This window comes from Hetaerina americana, unplaced genomic scaffold (assembly GCF_022747635.1).
Source record: "Hetaerina americana unplaced genomic scaffold, ioHetAmer1.1.p SCAF_8, whole genome shotgun sequence".
Taxonomy (NCBI): domain Eukaryota; kingdom Metazoa; phylum Arthropoda; class Insecta; order Odonata; family Calopterygidae; genus Hetaerina; species Hetaerina americana.
The window spans coordinates 28,528,356-28,545,640 of record NW_027287427.1 but is presented as its reverse complement, the minus strand read 5'-3'; the positions used below and the strand labels follow the sequence as shown (position 1 = coordinate 28,545,640).

Sequence of the window (17,285 nt, the reverse complement as noted above, 5' to 3'; positions counted from 1 at the left end):
GGCTAAATAGTAAGGACATTATATGTTTATGAGAAATATCATGAGTTACAAAGGCTTTCACAAAGAGAAGGGGTTAATAATAACAGGCACCTTAAATAACGATACACTGAAAAGGCCAGCAAAAACTATATGGAGCTAATTTTGTATGGTTTGGAAACTTGGTCAAATAAGAATAAATTCATTATTTCACTACCTGAATGACCATGTAAAATGAAGATCCAATTTATTAAGAATCATCTGGAGTGAGAAAAGATAAAATAAGTCAATTTCATATTAACACGAAGAAAAGTTTCATTTGCTCCTTTAATGAAATATCACTAGATTAGGTCAAAACAGACCATCCCACAGAAAGACAGGATAGCCATTTCGACGATCTCATCCACTAACTGATAATGCACAGTCCTCTTTCAGATGATAATTATAAAACATAGGAACCATTGAGAATGCATTGACTTCTCATACGTGCAATGTACTTACATGAATTATAGTATGAAGAACAGTTTTGTAGATATCATCCACACTGGTCACATCAGTAAAACGACTTTTGCTTTCAAGAACATGAGGGAAAGCAATGTCATATTTTGACCTAAAAATTTCAAACATATATTACAATGGAGTACCACAAATAACCTTAAGTAAAGCAAATAGTGAAATTACTTCAAAACTTATTGGATCAAAAGGTATAAGGGAACATGTGGCTCTTTTACTGAAGGTTTTTTAAAAAACTATAATTGGATTACATTAATTTATGACAGCCTAAAAGACATCATTATTCCAAATTAATAAAATGACAACATTTTCAATTACATATTGCACTTCATTTAGCATTATTATTAAATCTACAAAGAATAAATTTTATCGACCATGTAGGTTCAGAAAAAGACATGCGGTAGGTCAAAAATAAATTTAACCAAAAAAATTAAGCATAAAATATTAAACAGTATATCATGAAACAGCATGAAAGAGTACTTACAATTGAGGTATTGTTTACACAATTGTATACATGAAATTAAAATCAGCTAAGTATTCAGCACCCAAGTAATATGAACTTTATATGTGTATGTTCTTACTTTACTCTTATGCGCTTCCTTTTCTTGTTAATTTCAAGTGATTACGTAGTGTGTTAACTATTGGAGCAATAATTTGGTGAGGACTTTTTCCTGTGAGAGCTAAGACTTTTCTCATACATTGGATGTTTCATTTTGGCATTATTGATCATTCAAATGGAATAAACCATTAGATCTTTTTTGTAGCTTAAAAATACGGTTGCTATGGCTGGAGATACCCCATGAGATTATTCCACATCATATGCTTGAGAGAAAATAGTCGTAATGCACCGACAACAATGTATTGGTGGACAATCCCTGGCACATATTTCATAGCATGTATAGTTGGGAATGTAGTTTATTATGCAAGCAACTGATATAGTTCGCCCAGGTCAAGGTAGGTATACATAATATCGTAGAAGTCAACATTTGATGGGGTTGATGGTCAGGAGACTAAAACATGAACGATGAGGGTGAAAAAATATGGAAAGGGAAATATATTTACCAGGTGTGCAAGTATGAAATGCAGATTTCACACAAAAGATGGTTCACAAATGCATTCTGTGGTATTAAGACTTGACACACATGGCATTTTGCTGTGCCATCAACAAGTGTTAGGCACGCATGAGTGAAACATTGAATAAGTGTTTGCATAGTGTCTTATTGCTGTGTTCAATATGTTGAAATTTACACCAAACAAAGAGCATTCGCCGACAGCATTAATTTTTTGTTTGCATTTGAAGAAAACTGCTGCTGAATCACGCCAATTACGGGGAGATGCTTATGGTAAACACGCTTCATAACAAGATGTGTGAACGATGGTTTCAGCATTTCAAAAGTGGTGACTTCAATGCTGCAGACAAAGAACACAGAAAACTGCCATAAAGGAATGAAGATGTGGAATTGCAAACTTCATTGGACAAAAATGGTTCACAAACACAAAAACAACTTGCAGAGCAATTGAGTGTTAGTCAACAAGCTGCTTCCAATCACCTACGAGAGAGGAAAGATTCAGAAGACTGGTAGATGGGCAATAGATGAGATGATTTACAGGCAGATGGAGAAGTGCAAAAAACATGTGAAATTTTGTTTGCACGATTCAAAAGGAAGTTGTTTTTGCATTGCATTATTACTGGGAATTAAAAGCGGATTTATTTTGAGAATCCCAAGTGCAAAAAATCATGGGTAGACCCAGGTGCATGATCCACATCAACCGCAAGACCCAATTGTTTTTGCAGAAAGACAATGCTATGTTTGGTGAGACTAGAAGGGTATGGTTCATTATGAGCTGCTAAAACTTGGTGAAACAGTTAATACTGAACACTACCAACAACAATTGTTAGATTTGAACCGTCCATTGCTTGAAATTAGACCAAAATACCAAGAGGCAACATATGGTCATTTTTCTTCATGGTAATGCTCCATCACATACGGCAAGACTGATTCATGACACATTTGATACACTCAGCTGGGAAGTTCTGCCCCATTCGGCTTACTCACCAGACTTGGCTCCTTCCAATTACCATTTGTTTGCATCGGTGGGTCACACACTTGCTGAGTAGGGCTTTGGTTCATACTCAGATGTGAAAAAAATAGTTGGCAACATACCCATGCCTAATGTCTCAATACCTGATTTCCCCATTCCTACACAAAATTTGATATCGTACCACTGTTCCATTATTTTCTGCATTTTGAGCTTGCATTGAGTCACTTGACAGGGGTCCACTAAAAACACAATCCAACCTGCACGAACAATTGCAGGTGATTGGCGATTGGGGTGTATTGAAGGTCAGACCCCCATCCACTGAGCCTGTATGGCTAGAGCATGCCGCGATGTAAAATCACACTACGAAAAATTGTTTCCAATACTTTTTATAAAAACCTTGTATGTTGCTTCAACCAAATTTCTAGTGGTCTCTTTGATGTTACCTTCAGAAAACTTTTTAATACATGTATCGGATTTATCAGGAAAGAGGAAGCATGAAGTATTGGATGTTTCTAAACATACTGCACAAGATTGAAAGATCATCTAGAGGAGATTCATAGGTTTCATTAAGCTATAAAAATTACAAGTAGTAAACTATGTTATCTGAGAGCGGATTATGCATGCTATTCTCTCTGCAATGGGTGAACTTTCAGGAAATAGAAATTAGAAAGGTAGAAGGATCACAAGTATACTACAAGAAATGGGAATGATATTCATACTAAAACTCGGGGAAATTATGGAGGTAGTGGGTGAAATTCTTACAATAAATATTGTTTTACCTATGTAACGTTATAGAGGTGAGATGGATAGGACTTGAAATATTTTACATGCAATTAAGTCTATCGAAAAAAAAGCACTGGTGTATGAGGCCTGTACAATAAATTCGCGAACTGGTGCAATCTGGTGGCCATGACGAGGATTAAAGCCCTGCCCACTAGTGACGATAGTTGCCTGAGACCCAATGAGCCATCTGTGCTTGGTGGATCATTAAGCTGTGCCATTTATGTTAGTTTCTGTTGTCCTTGTTTTACCTGTTTGTCAAAAATGGAAATGGACGAAATCACGGAGAAACGAATCAACATCAAGTTTTTGGTGAAGTGTGGTATAAGTAATCAATAAATTACTGAAATGTTGACAGCTGTTTACGGTGATAATACTTTGAAGAGAACATCCGTTTTTAAGTGGATTAAATCAAACCAAAAAATCACGAAAAAGCCGATCAAAAATCAAAATAATGTTCCAGGTTTTCTTTGAAGTTGAAGGAATTGTTCCTCATGAATTTCTTCCTGAAGGACAAATAGTAGATGCCAAGTTCTACCTTGCACTTCTCAAACATTCAAGAGATTGCATGCATCGTGTGTGGCTAAATTTGACACAATGCGATGGATGGATCCTTCACCATGATAAAGCACCTGTACATTAAGCATTGACTGTTCGCCAGTTTCAGGCAAAAAATTCAATCACTATTCTTGATCATCCTCCTTATTCGTCAGATCTTGCCCCCTGCAAATTTTTCCTATTCTCAAAATGCAAAAATGCGATGAGGGGACATCACTGGGAAGATGTGGATGCAATTAAGCAAGAAATGACGAAAAAACTAAAAAGCCTAACTGCTGAGGACTTCAAAGGATGCCTTAAACAGTTGAAAAGTAGATGGAATAAGTGCAGAGCAACAAATGGAGTTGAAGGGGAGAAAATCGATGTAGACTAAATTTTGCAAAATAAAGTTTTTATGGCCTCAGTTTGCGTATTTATTGGACAGACCTTGTTCTTGAACTTGATAAAAAAAGAAAAGCAATTCATGTCATGGCTTGGCATGACAAATTTACTCTGGATGTATTTCCCTAGTTGCCAAATAGGGAAGACCTCTTCTTATCATCCCCCTCAGCCAATATAGATAATTTAGGTAACCTCAAAATAGAAGATTTAGGAATTCCACAAACCTGAATTCAGCGATGTCATTTTGTTGAAACCCTTGGTTAGATTTAGGTTTTGTTGAAGACTCCTCTCTCTTGGTTAAGATTTGTACCAATTCCACAAAGGCAGGACGAACTAATTTTTCAAGCTGCTCCTTATTTTTGGCTACAGCCTTTGCCCTCTCAACAACTCCCTTAAAAGGGCAAAGAAATAATAGCTGTGAGTAGTATGGACTACGGAAGTACAGGGTACGTAAAATACAGGGTCCGTACAATAAGTATCAAGACTGATAAAATAACAATTTATTGCAGTTATCATTTCAATTACTTAATAATCTTCAAAATACATTCCTCCGGCATCGATACAAGCTTAATTCGGTGCATCTGCCACTCATCAGAAGCCCGCTGGAAGTCGTTTTCCGGAATACTGTTGAGAGCCTTTGTCGTCGTGGCTTGAAACGCCTAAATGGAGTTGAACTGATATCCTATAAGCTCCTATTGAGCTATCCTTTGAGGTAATAATGTTGTCGAGAAACTTTCTGGATGCAGTCCAAAATTTCTTGCAAAATTTCCACCTGCGACAGTTTTTGTTCCTCGCTCCAGACTTTTAGCACCAGCTTCATGCACACTCTCCTCATCGCAAGATCCTCACTGTCTTCGACAAGCTCCCGGCATTCCATAAACATTTTGTACCAATCAAGAACTCTTGTGTTGCTTAAGGCATCATCCCCATAAGCCTGTTTAATGAGTTCAAGGGTCGCCGACCTGGATTTCCTGAGTTTAACACAGAACTTCACAGCATAGCGTTGCTTGATGGTGCACTCCATGCTGGTGCAACAACACCACAAACAATCAAACATCACAGAAATCCACCTCCTGTCTCAACGCATGCCCAGAGGCAACTGAACTTAAGTGCACCTGAGTGGTGGGGGACCCCTCTACCAAGCTGACTGGTCAGACCCCCATCCACCTCCGTTGAGGCTACAGCAAACTAGTCATGATACCTGTACAGACCCTGTACGTTTTCCTCTATCAAATAGGTGAAAGATGAAGTTATAAACATACAACATGCAATTGATAAATCTCCGCACTGTTTGGGCAATATTACATAAAAAATTCTTATGCTGATTTAAATGCCAAAGAAAAAATACTGAATTGACCTAGTACACTAAATACATGTATCATTAATATACAATACAGTTCTATATGAAGCTTTAACCCACACACCTAATTTCAAAAATTTCTCAGGTAGCCTCTACAACAGAGTGAAATTTTTCTAGGACTTAGAATTATTTAATCAGAATATACTGTAAAAGACAAATTTTGAGATGCATATATGTATAACATGCACGAGTCTGAAAACAAAATTTCAATCATATTAAATTACATATGAAAAATATTAATAATGTTAATCTTGTTTTGGGCAGCTAGACAGATTCTAAGGTAGCTTTTATAACACTCTAAACTCACTAAACCCCAACGCAACACAAATCCAGCGAGATATCTGCAGGTCTTTCTGAAACTAAGATTACATATTACTCAAGAATGGGTGAACTGGTATTGGGTATTCTATTGCTAATTTATTTAGGCATGTGCATTTTTACAAAAAAATAGAAAATATATGTTTAAGGCATAATCACATTAATCATAAACGGTGTACCAGCAAAAAGTTGATTGTTGATGGTCCTTGTCGCCTATTACAAAAACACAAACTTTCTTCGACAAACTTTCTTATATTTATGGAAATTTTTTCAGAAGGACAATTTATCACAGGTACATGGAAGCCATATAGATAATGCATTACTGATTAACTTTCTACTGCTAGGCATTACATTTTCATTTGTTTATCAATAAAATTTTGGTCCACGGGTCCACTAAGGAATTTAATTGTATTTTTTTATAATATTTTTTGAGAATAACATCCAAAGACAGACAATACTGGTTAAGTTTATTTAAGAAAGATGTGTCCTATGAAATTTTCCCAAATGTCTCTAACATAAAATGAATTTATTTCAAAATTTGACAAGCAATAGAAAGCAGGATTTTATGATCTTGGGCATAAATACTGCCCACTAGCATTGCTGAAAAATAAGAATGGGGATATACTTGAGGTGATTAATAACCTCTCATTTTCATTTATTATCATTTCAATAGTTTCACCATTAACTGTCTCATTGTCTCAGAATGATATTAGACCAAATTATTATTTTCTTTGATAGAGAAGATCAATGATTATTAGTATTTACTCAGAAAGGAGATAAATTTGTTACATATTAGAAAATTGTGGGCTAATAATTCAGACACCAACTTATGAATTTACCCAGGAATTCAAATAAACATTCTTTCACCAACTTCTCTCATGACACGGGATTATTATGGTGAAACAAGCACAAGCAGAACAAGGCATTCAAAGTAATTGATCAATCCCATAAACATAAATGAACAAGTACATACATGTGGAGAATGTTATGGAGGATCAGCCAGCTTATTATGGGAGAGGTGACCACTCACAAGACGCATTGCCTAGATTGCTACCAGGTAGGAACACAGACAACAATTCTCTGTAAGGCCTTTTGAGAGGAATAACCATCATTGGTTGAGTGGGTGGGTTCAGATATGCATTAAATGTTAGAGATGAATTTCCCAGAAAGTGAAAGGACAACACATATTGAAAATTTAATACGGCTTAGAATACTATTGATATCCTGGGTCTCCACTTAGACAAACATTCCTTCAACCACTGGTGAGTGTTTCATTTAAAATCCAGCTGTAATGAGTAACCCTGACATTAAAAATCATTATTTTTCCACCCAGAAAGCTCAGGTGGTTGTACGAAACTTCATTACACTATGGTGAGGGACAAATTATGGTAATTTAGGCATAAGTACAAATATATGTTATTTTTTAAAAACAACAAAAATTGTAATCAACCTGAATGATGCTTTGGTTGGTGATGGTTGGTTCACACAGTACTAAGCCCAACAGCATGTGAAATGGGGGGGGGGGGGGAAATGGCACCTCTCCCTGTGCTGGTTAGGGTTTCCTAAGAAGATCTGGAACCCATAAAATTACAGCTTGGGTGGAGCTGAGGGTGCTCTCTGGTCTCTAGACCAATGCTTTACCCCTGGATTACCATGACCCACATGATTTTAATAAAATGGAGTAAATATTATGAATCACACAAAAATATGAATGAGAAGGCTGATAGAATTTTACAGTAATTTTCCCCAAGAATCTTTATCAGAGAACAAAATAATTCCATGAAGGAATTTTTGAAACTTTTTTATTAATTGAATGCACGAGAGAAGTATTAAGCATATTAAGTTGTTATGTAGGCCACATGCTTACGATGAGTGAAAAAATTCTAAACCTGACCTGATTCATGCCAGATCACAGCCATCTGATGGAAAATTTTTATGCAAGGGACAACTTACCTCAAATTTTTTGGATATTGATTGATCATGCTTCAGGTCCAGCAGAGAGAGTGAGACACTATGAGCAGTGGCTGGGTTTCTCATGACATAAAGTATACGACGTTGGCAAGCACGGGAGGTTTTGTTTATAGAATCCTGAAAGGTAACAAAACTCAGATTTTTTTCTTTGTCATTGAAACCTAATCGCAAAAACATTATGATTAAATCAAAAAAATACTAGTTCATAATTAATTTCCTTCATTTTGCCTCATTATTATTTCAATTTGAACTTTTTTAAAAATCTCCAGTTTTAAGAACAAACACTAATCAAGAATATTAGTGCTTTTATATGGCAAACCACAAAATATATTAATATTTTTACAAATTTGAAGATACAGACTAGAATACCCTATGTCCTATAAACCTAGATTTGTCTTCAGTTCAGACTGCCAATTCAGGAAAAAATTTTTAAATTGTGTACATTGAAAGAATGACAATGGATCATACTTAAAAGAAAGCCTTCTATGAAGAAGTCAGCACTTTACATAAGAATTGTATAATCACAAAATTCAATATCATACCTTTATGTATTTGAATTTTGGAAAAATCAACCTTCAAATGAAAGCCACCTCCTGACATTTAAGTGATAACATATATTCAGTAGAGAGCTGGTTATTTAATAGGTGGATTACCAGTTAGTCCCAGCAAGAGGCATTCCCTCTCCTATCAACCATACCTGTTCTCTCCCCTACCAGCATCCCTCCCCCAAAACAGGGAGCTAATGATATTCAAACAATTCAACAAACAAGAATGATTTGTCTGGCCATGTCATATAGAGAACTTTTTAAGGTTTTATGCAATGATTAAATTAATAAAATAAAAAATTAGAAGATACTTGGAAAAAAGAGTAAGAATAACAACATGAGCACATGTCTGATTAGGATAAATTTTTACTGACCTTTATGGTACTATGAAGAACATCTCGAATTGCTTGAAAACTTATAGATAAGTATCTTGGGTTTGGAAAAAAATACAGCCCAGCTACTTTGCATGTGAGAAGCAGTGAATCCTCCATTTCTGTCCAATCAACTCGCCTTAAAGTAGAAATGAATTAAATTTGGATTATTACAGAATATATCTACATAATCCTTTAGACCAATGATGTCAAAGACATTTCATTATGTTTGATTTGCTTGATGCACCTACTTTTACAAAGATACAAGCAAACCACATACAATAAAACCTCCCTGATTTAAACCCACCTAACATGAAATATCAAATATTTAAGATGAACCAAGAGCTGCCCTTTACCATGTGCATAGGATTGTGCTTACTTTAAAGTATGGATAAATCAAAATAAATAAACTTCAAATTCATGGACTAGTCTTCCGAATTGCTTATATTACTAATTTTAAAATTTTGCCCCAAAACAGTCTCAGTAGGAATCGTTATATTGAAACGTGTATATTACAGAGACATCAAATTTTGCCTCTCCTTTGTACTTAAAAATGTAAAAATATAATTTTGATTAAGACACACATTAAATGCATGCATTATAAGTATTCTCAAAAGAGATTTGAAAGTGTTATTGTTCTGACCTATTAGAACTACTTCAATGGAAATGTGAAAGTAAGTTGAGAGAAGATCATATCATGGAGCCAAATGCTTAATGGCCAGGAAAAGACAAGTGGAAAAAAATACAATTTCAATAACTGCCCCATAACACTCATTGTTCTGGGATAGGTCAATTAGCATGGGGCCACTAATTTTCAAATAATCCCTTGTTTTTGCATTCATTTTTGTATTTATTTACTAAATACTCATGGCTGAATGCTTACTTCCTTCATGTAGTTTAGAACAATTGAATTAAAAACCTTTCAAGATCAATTTTATTCATATTATTGGGCTGATTTAAATGGTACCATTTTTAAATGCACATCATCATATGAATTATTTTAAGTTTAGTTTTTTTTAACCTTAATATTTTTAGCTCCAATAATTTTTTAGCTCATGAATGAAAATATCCTTTAAATTATTAGGTTTTTCTGTATTTCCAAGAATTTTCTGTCAATAAAATGGCATCACTTGCATAAGAAACAAATTTTTACATCAATTTACAGCCAAATTGTAAACCCCACTACAAAGTAAACATGCTCTTAGTTATTTTAACAACATGATCAAAATATGTTCGGGGCCATAAAAACACAAAAATTGACCCAAATTCATTATTCTCTTCCAACAATTTAATTTGCTTTTCCATTAATAATAAATATTATTTTTTACAGCACCCTTACAATTTACTCATTTTGGCAAGAGCTTTCCTATCTTCCTCATCATAGTATGGTCTTGGCCTTCTTAATTTTCTTGGGAGCACTTTACGAACCACATGCTTAGCTTTCTCCACTTTTTTCTTGCATATATTTTGAACTGTTGCTAAAATGGCCCTCTTTTTTAGACTACCGGAAACTTGTGAAAATGCTTTGTTAACTTTTGTAACTTTGACAAGATTTCCCTGCAAAATAACAATGAAAAGTTATGCATACGCTTTCAACATAAAACATTTATGTACATAACATTACTTAAGGCATTTTTTGCCTACTTTGGTGCAAACACAACAAAATGTGAACAGAACACCATGACAAGTACAGATACACACTTAGCATTATTGTTTAGGGCACTTTTCTCTATGAAAACATTACAATTAATGTAATTTCTGAAAAGTATTAAAAAATTATTCTCTATCCATAACTATGCATGCTGCTTTACCACCTCTTTAAAAAGTACCTCATGAATATAATGGCTTTAATAACAAGCTAGAAAGACATGCCAAGTAACCCGTGAATTCAAGAATCACATCCAAATCTGTCCACTGTTTTTTTTATATTTGATAATTTGATTGATATCAATGACTACTGATATGCCATCTGGCATAATACATCATGAGATAAGATTAAGTAATAACCATATTCAATACTTAACCTTTAAATGTCAAGGTAAAACTTTCATGTTTATTAACATAAGCAATACCTGATTAAAGCCACCAAATTTCTCCTTCCCTTGCTTCAGTTTTATTGATCTAATAGAGACTTCCTGAGCAGGCTGGCTTTCAGACTGAGAACACAGAAAACTTTCATAAATACAATGGATAAGATTCAACAGTGTCATTCAAAGAACAGTTTTAATACTCAGGCATATATGTAAATCTTTCTTGAATATTTACCTTAAGGGGAATAAGCTTTAAATTCACATTCATATTACCCTTGGTCCAATTTCTTTTCAAATGCCTACAAAAAGAAACAAAAGATATGATTTTCAGAAATTTACAGCATCATTATTTACTACATATTATCATGTCTATGGAATAACTCTTTACTAATTTGACAAGTTGAAAAACTAAGCCTTGGGGCAATTTTAACTTATTGAATTGATTTTACATACAAATACATGTTGACCATATGGTAATGTTTTACCGATCAAACATATTGAATTGTATATAATATATTATTATTACATAAATTTGGTAATTTTCTTTTTAATTTGGGATTTTTGATAGATGCAGGCTGTACACCAGATTTCTTACCTTCACCTAATAAGACAAAATGAGAAACCCCAAATTACAATAAACTCTTCTTCAATTCCAAATACATTTGGCCTCCCTTCATTCTGTACAGCATCCCTAACATTTTCCAACCTCTACTTCCCGTGCTAAAATCCTCGCCTCTATCACAGTCTTCAGCATTTCATCACTAATTCAAAGGCTTTATACCCTACCACCTAATTTTAGATTTTTCCCAACAATGCTTCTTCTCCTCCACTATGCCTAGTACACCCTCAGTTGTATTCATTTCCATCCATTTTACCATTTCCATCCTTCATCACATCCACATATCAAAAGCCTCAAATTGATGCCTATAATCTCGCTTCAACGACCAAGTTCCAAGCCATACAAAATTACATCTTTTGCCAAAGTTTTAAGAAATCATTTTTTTTAACCTTCATATTTAACATCCTTGCTATCAATTCCCTCCTCCTTACATCACTACTACAGTAGCAATCTTGGCCCAAGACACTTCCAAGATATGTAAATTGATCCACCTACTATAGTTTTTGCCCTTCTCAAAAGCCTCAAAAAATTTGCTCGGCTTACAAAGATTCTCATCCCATACTTATCTCAGATGACTTTATAATCTGCTCAGCAATGATTGTGACCCCTTGGCTGACAGGCTAACTTAAGCTTCATCATCTGTAAACCTGATTTTATGAATTACCCACAGAATTTCATTCTGAACTCTAGTCCCTCTCATGTCATTTTTACTATTTCCTCTAACGAAAAGCATGAGTGACAATGGACTGCCCTAACACTGCCCATTCTGGCTCCATCTGCCACTCACACCTGAGTAGTCTGACTTGAGCAGGTCATGGATAAGGAACCTATCACTCTAATCTACACCTATCTTCTGTAACTAATTCATTAATTCTACCAAATTTACTCTATCAACACCTCCTTGAAATATACAAAACAAATAAATATATTTGAATTACATCCTATATTACTAAATAATAGTAATCTTATTACTGCATGGCATCAATATTACCTCGGCCCTTCATTAACCCAAACAGATCATCCCTAAATCAATCATTATTCCTGTCCTCCATCCTCTTATTGATGATCTTAAGTACCACTTTGGCTATATGTGAAATCAGCCATTGATTTATAGTCCTCACATACAGCTGCCTTTACCTCTTTTGAAATGGGAACCACCACTGATCTAACAAATTATTCCTCATATATGCTATTGATGCTCATAAAAACTCTTCCTTTGACCTTTTCCTAAACCTTTAAGTAGTTCCATGGGAATGTTGCCCACCCCCATGTCCTTATTTGATTTCAAATCTCTTAATGCCCTCTAGTTATCTGTTGGCTATCTCTATTGCTTCCTATCACGCCATTAAGTAGGTCTCGACCTAAGCTATCCTCATCATATTCTTTTTCTATGCCTAACCTTGCTAGTCTAATTTCTACGCCATATAGTTCCTCTATATGTATAATCTTTCCAGCTCTCTTGTACCTTCCCTGTTTCAATCAATAATTTTCCTGCCTTATTCTTGATTGTTTTCATGGACTCACTCACTGATAGTTCTTTCACCTTTCCATACAGAACATCAATTTCACCATTTCTCTGCAAACTTTCCATGTCCTCGCACTGCATCTCCCATCACGTAATTATCAACTTCCCACCTCAGTGCTACCTTTCTCTCCTTTTACTTCCTTATACCTAATTCTGTGTTTGCATTATTCCATTTCCTTCTCCCATCTATCTTCCTAATCTTCTCTTCAGTAATCTATGGTTTCATTGTCCTTTTCCTATTAACTTTACCGATAGTTTCATCTTTGGCTTCTGATATCCCTTACTTAATATGTTCTCATTTTTCTTCTACTGCACCTGCCTCCTTGTTCTCGCATACAATTTTTTCTATTGCCTCCTGATACTCTTTCCTTTTTGTCCTGGTTAATGCTTCTACATTCCATTTCCTCACCAATCTTTCCTACTTATCCTCTTGAATCAGACATTACCCTTAATTAGTTATAAATTATTATTTGAATCTGCACCTTCTCCTGGTAAATGAATTGCGAATATGTGAATCAATCATGTTATTCCTAAATCTGCACCTAACCACAATGGAGTCTCTCTGAATTCCTGGGTATTTTTCATGTATACCTACATCTATTGTAGTGTTTAAACCAAGTCTTTGTCACGATTAAACCATTCCTTCAGCAAAACCCTATTGCTTTCTCCACTCAGACATTGTTTTTTCTTAAACCATAGTGTCCTATATCACTTTCACCTTTGACTTTACCCATCAAAAAATTCCAACCCCTGTAACTATTAAAAGCTTCCTCTCAAAGACTACCTCAATTATATTCTCTAATCATCATATTGTCTCTTTCCCCCTTCCTATGGCTACTTGTTGACATGCAGACCGGTATAATTACGAAGTTCCCTGCTACAGCTTTTACTTCTACTAATATTTATCACTGCCCTGCTCTATGTTTATTTTGCTTCTTCTTACCTTTTTGTTTAATTCTACTGCCATACAACCCCCAGTCCCTTCCCCTCTGCTGTATATTACTCCAATAATCCCTACTCTCTTTCCATTTTATCTCACACAGTTTCCTCTCTTCACCTTCAGCTATGTACTTTTTAATTTTCTTGTCCTCAACATGGCCCTAAAATTCTAAGTCCCTATTCCAATTCTAAATTGCTGTATCCCTTTCTTTGTCCGTGTCTCTCAAATATCATTATTTACAAATTAAGTTAATGGGTGATTCAAAGTTGTGTTCCCCTACCCTGCTAAAGTGTCCCCCCCTTGCGACTGCTTGTGGGGTATTAAGTAGATAGGCTTCTGAGAACCATTTTCCAGGAGCTGCCCTCTTCAATTTCTAAGTATTATGTAGTTCTGTAAGATAAGATTTTTAGGGTACCCAGAACCTGATTTAATGATATCCTATTTTAAGCATAATGGATAAAAAATACCATACTTTGATATAAAAATATTTCATGGGATCTGGTTTTATTTGGTGAGAGACAACCAGCTTATTCTAAATATCAGTCCAGGAATCGATGCTTTTAATTGTGATCCTGGTCTTACGATCCAATGGAACTGGGAACCAAATAACCAAACTGACTCATCACTCCTTAATTTAGGAATGCCTTCCATTTGCACTTATTTATCAATGAGGATCATCTTGGCTTTCATATGTGTATCTTAATTATATTTTAAGGATTAATTTTAAAATTACAACTGGAATTTTAAATATGTTATACATACGTTTGGAATCTTTCTTAAAAATCCATTGCTAGACAAATGTACTCACGAAAATATTGCCGAGTCCAAACCAGCAGCACCTTTGTGATCTCCAGGAATGTATCCAATATCAAGCATGGGTGCTTCATCTGGATTCTTTGGTTGTGTTGCCTCAATCATTGACTCTTTACACTCCAATATCTCAAGAGTTATATCATTACCAGTTACACACATTCTTCCTCCTAAAAGGACAACACTCATGTAGTACATACTCTCTATGAAACTTGCTGCTAAGTGTATTTTAGATGGTATTCCCAATCAATTGCTTGTTATCAGTCAAATTAAATGTTTTAACTATGGGAACTTTACCAAGTTCAAATTGAACAAGCAAGTATTTTATCATGTAAGCTTTCGAAGCAGCTTGATGATGCTAAAGTGACTTTTGATCATAGCTGCAATTGAGAATTTTTCTCATGCTGCAGTAAATAAAGACACAATGTACCAAAACAGCAACACTCAAAGCCACCTTAAATCTCTTTGGTTTTCAAGAAAAGTTTCAAGTAAGGCTTTTATTTTTTTAATTTCAGTACTTATATTAAATTAGCCATATTTTTGCAATGCAGCAGAGAAATTACTTCTTGAACAATTACTTTTTGAATTTATTTAGGAATTTAGGAGATCATCCTCATTGGACTTCTGAGGTATGAAATCTCATTATAACTTACCTAAGTGAGTTTTCAAGCAGATATTCCACATGTCATACCAATACCTATCCAAGTCACATATTGTTTCAAGGTAATAATTCCTTTGCTCATAATCAATGCCATCTGAGACCTGGTGATAACCAGCTTTTGAAGGGGTTGTGTCGAATAATATGGCCTTTCGGTTCAAGTAAATGAACACCTAAAACATAAAATATACTTTCAAAATTATTATTTGGCTGCCATTTATTAAGTACATATGAGATATATTAAAGATGTTGAACTTTTCCTCAACTTAAATTGGAGTGCTAAGCCAATAAAAACCAGTTAACAGAAGCCTAAAAAGAATATTTATATCAGATAACACCTAAACATGCTAGGCTTATCAGGCCAAGTTAAAAAAATATATAGGAACACACACAATGAATTTTACAGTATAAGTACATGACATCTACCACATAAATACATCTTAAGTGATTCATTTGAATGCCACTGTCAACTGACCAAACACAAAAATTTATTCAAACATTGGAAGAAACATTTATGCCAATAAACTTGATCAACGGGGAATGAAACTTCATCCAATCTAAGGTGTTGCCTGATTTTCTGCAGTCAGCAATAGAATTTGCTTTGGACAATTTTTAACTTTAAAATGACGACGACTTTAAAACTCATCAGTAAATTTAAAGTATTTTGGTAATTGTAAAAATATTTCACCTTAAACTTCTTTTGTCATTTTTCACTTCCATAGAGACCATCACAGTGAAAAGTGCTATTAGTGAAATTCATTACGGACAGGAATTATTTCTGCCAAAGATATACCCAATATCTCTTCCTATTTTAACACCCCTTACTACCTGGCCCCATGTAGATTCAGCAGATATTCCAACAACAACACAAATACCAGTACCTGACCTGATGGATGCTGAAGAAGATTACTGGGCAAGTATTGCTAACAAGAGTTCCTTCAAGAATTGGGGCATTCATCATTAGGTTGTTATCCTATCCTTCCCTTCTGGTCTGCCAAGGGAATGATGATTAACCTAGGTAGAATACCAATTTTCAGAACAGGCAAAAAATAAAGTTAGGAAATTTTGCAGCTATGATTCCTGGCCAATTTCTCCAAAGAAAATGTAATAATGTCTATTTCTCTCCTAAAGGCTATGTATTCTAAAAATTCAGCCCTTGTAGTAAAAAATGATTCATTTTGCTTCCAAGATGAGGCTAATCAGATAATCCAAATAAAAAGAGAGGCATAGTAAGTTCAATTTTCAACTTTTTCATAATTTCTGACTGCCTTCTGAATAGGTGCACATGATATATGTACAAGTCTGTCCCTGCATAGTTTGGGTGAAACATTCTCGTGTCCTTAACTAGATTGAGAAGTTTAATGTGAGATATCTTAACAGCCAACAATTCCATTATCTTCAGAGTAATGCCCTGAAGTTAAGAAGCTTTCTATCCATACAAACTCTGATGAGTGCTTGAGCTTGGGCCAGGTGACCGCTATTTACCATTCCAATCCCATGTGTTTCTATCTTTCATCTTGATGAATACCACCACCTGAACATTGATTAAGGTAAATCTTCTACATCTACATAATACACTTCATTATTGTTTTGAAGCCATAAAAGCACCCCTTTTATTTTTGATTAATGAATCTTTGATACAAGGGATTTTCTCATCCCAATTAAAAGAATCAAAAGTAGTGCCCATTTATAAAAACCATGGCTGCGTAAATGATTTGAACAACTACAGACCAATAGCCGTCCAAAATACATTTGCTAAAATATTCGAAAAAGCCATGTATATGCAAATAGCATCTTATCTCGAAAAAAACTTCCTACTTTCAAATTCTCAGCATGGATTTAGATCTGAAAGGTCTACCACAACTGCCATTTGTCAGGCAATCGACA

The 17,285-nt window shown here is 34.8% G+C and overlaps 1 protein-coding gene across 4 annotated transcripts in view; it reads right to left on the bottom strand.

Moving 5' to 3' along the window:
* LOC139697789 (general transcription factor 3C polypeptide 1) overlaps positions 1-17,285 on the bottom strand; it is a 71,722-nt gene that overhangs the window by 28,948 nt on the left and 25,489 nt on the right. For all 4 annotated transcript variants that reach the window (XM_071596632.1, XM_071596635.1, XM_071596633.1 and 1 more), the window contains 9 exons: positions 15,394-15,571; positions 14,739-14,910; positions 11,082-11,145; positions 10,889-10,972; positions 10,156-10,373; positions 8,820-8,955; positions 7,883-8,017; positions 4,476-4,642; positions 478-586 (listed from right to left, as the gene is read on the bottom strand). In XM_071596632.1, the coding sequence (XP_071452733.1) occupies positions 478-586; positions 4,476-4,642; positions 7,883-8,017; positions 8,820-8,955; positions 10,156-10,373; positions 10,889-10,972; positions 11,082-11,145; positions 14,739-14,910; positions 15,394-15,571 (1,263 nt within the window). The remainder of the gene's footprint in view (positions 1-477; positions 587-4,475; positions 4,643-7,882; positions 8,018-8,819; positions 8,956-10,155; positions 10,374-10,888; positions 10,973-11,081; positions 11,146-14,738; positions 14,911-15,393; positions 15,572-17,285) is intronic.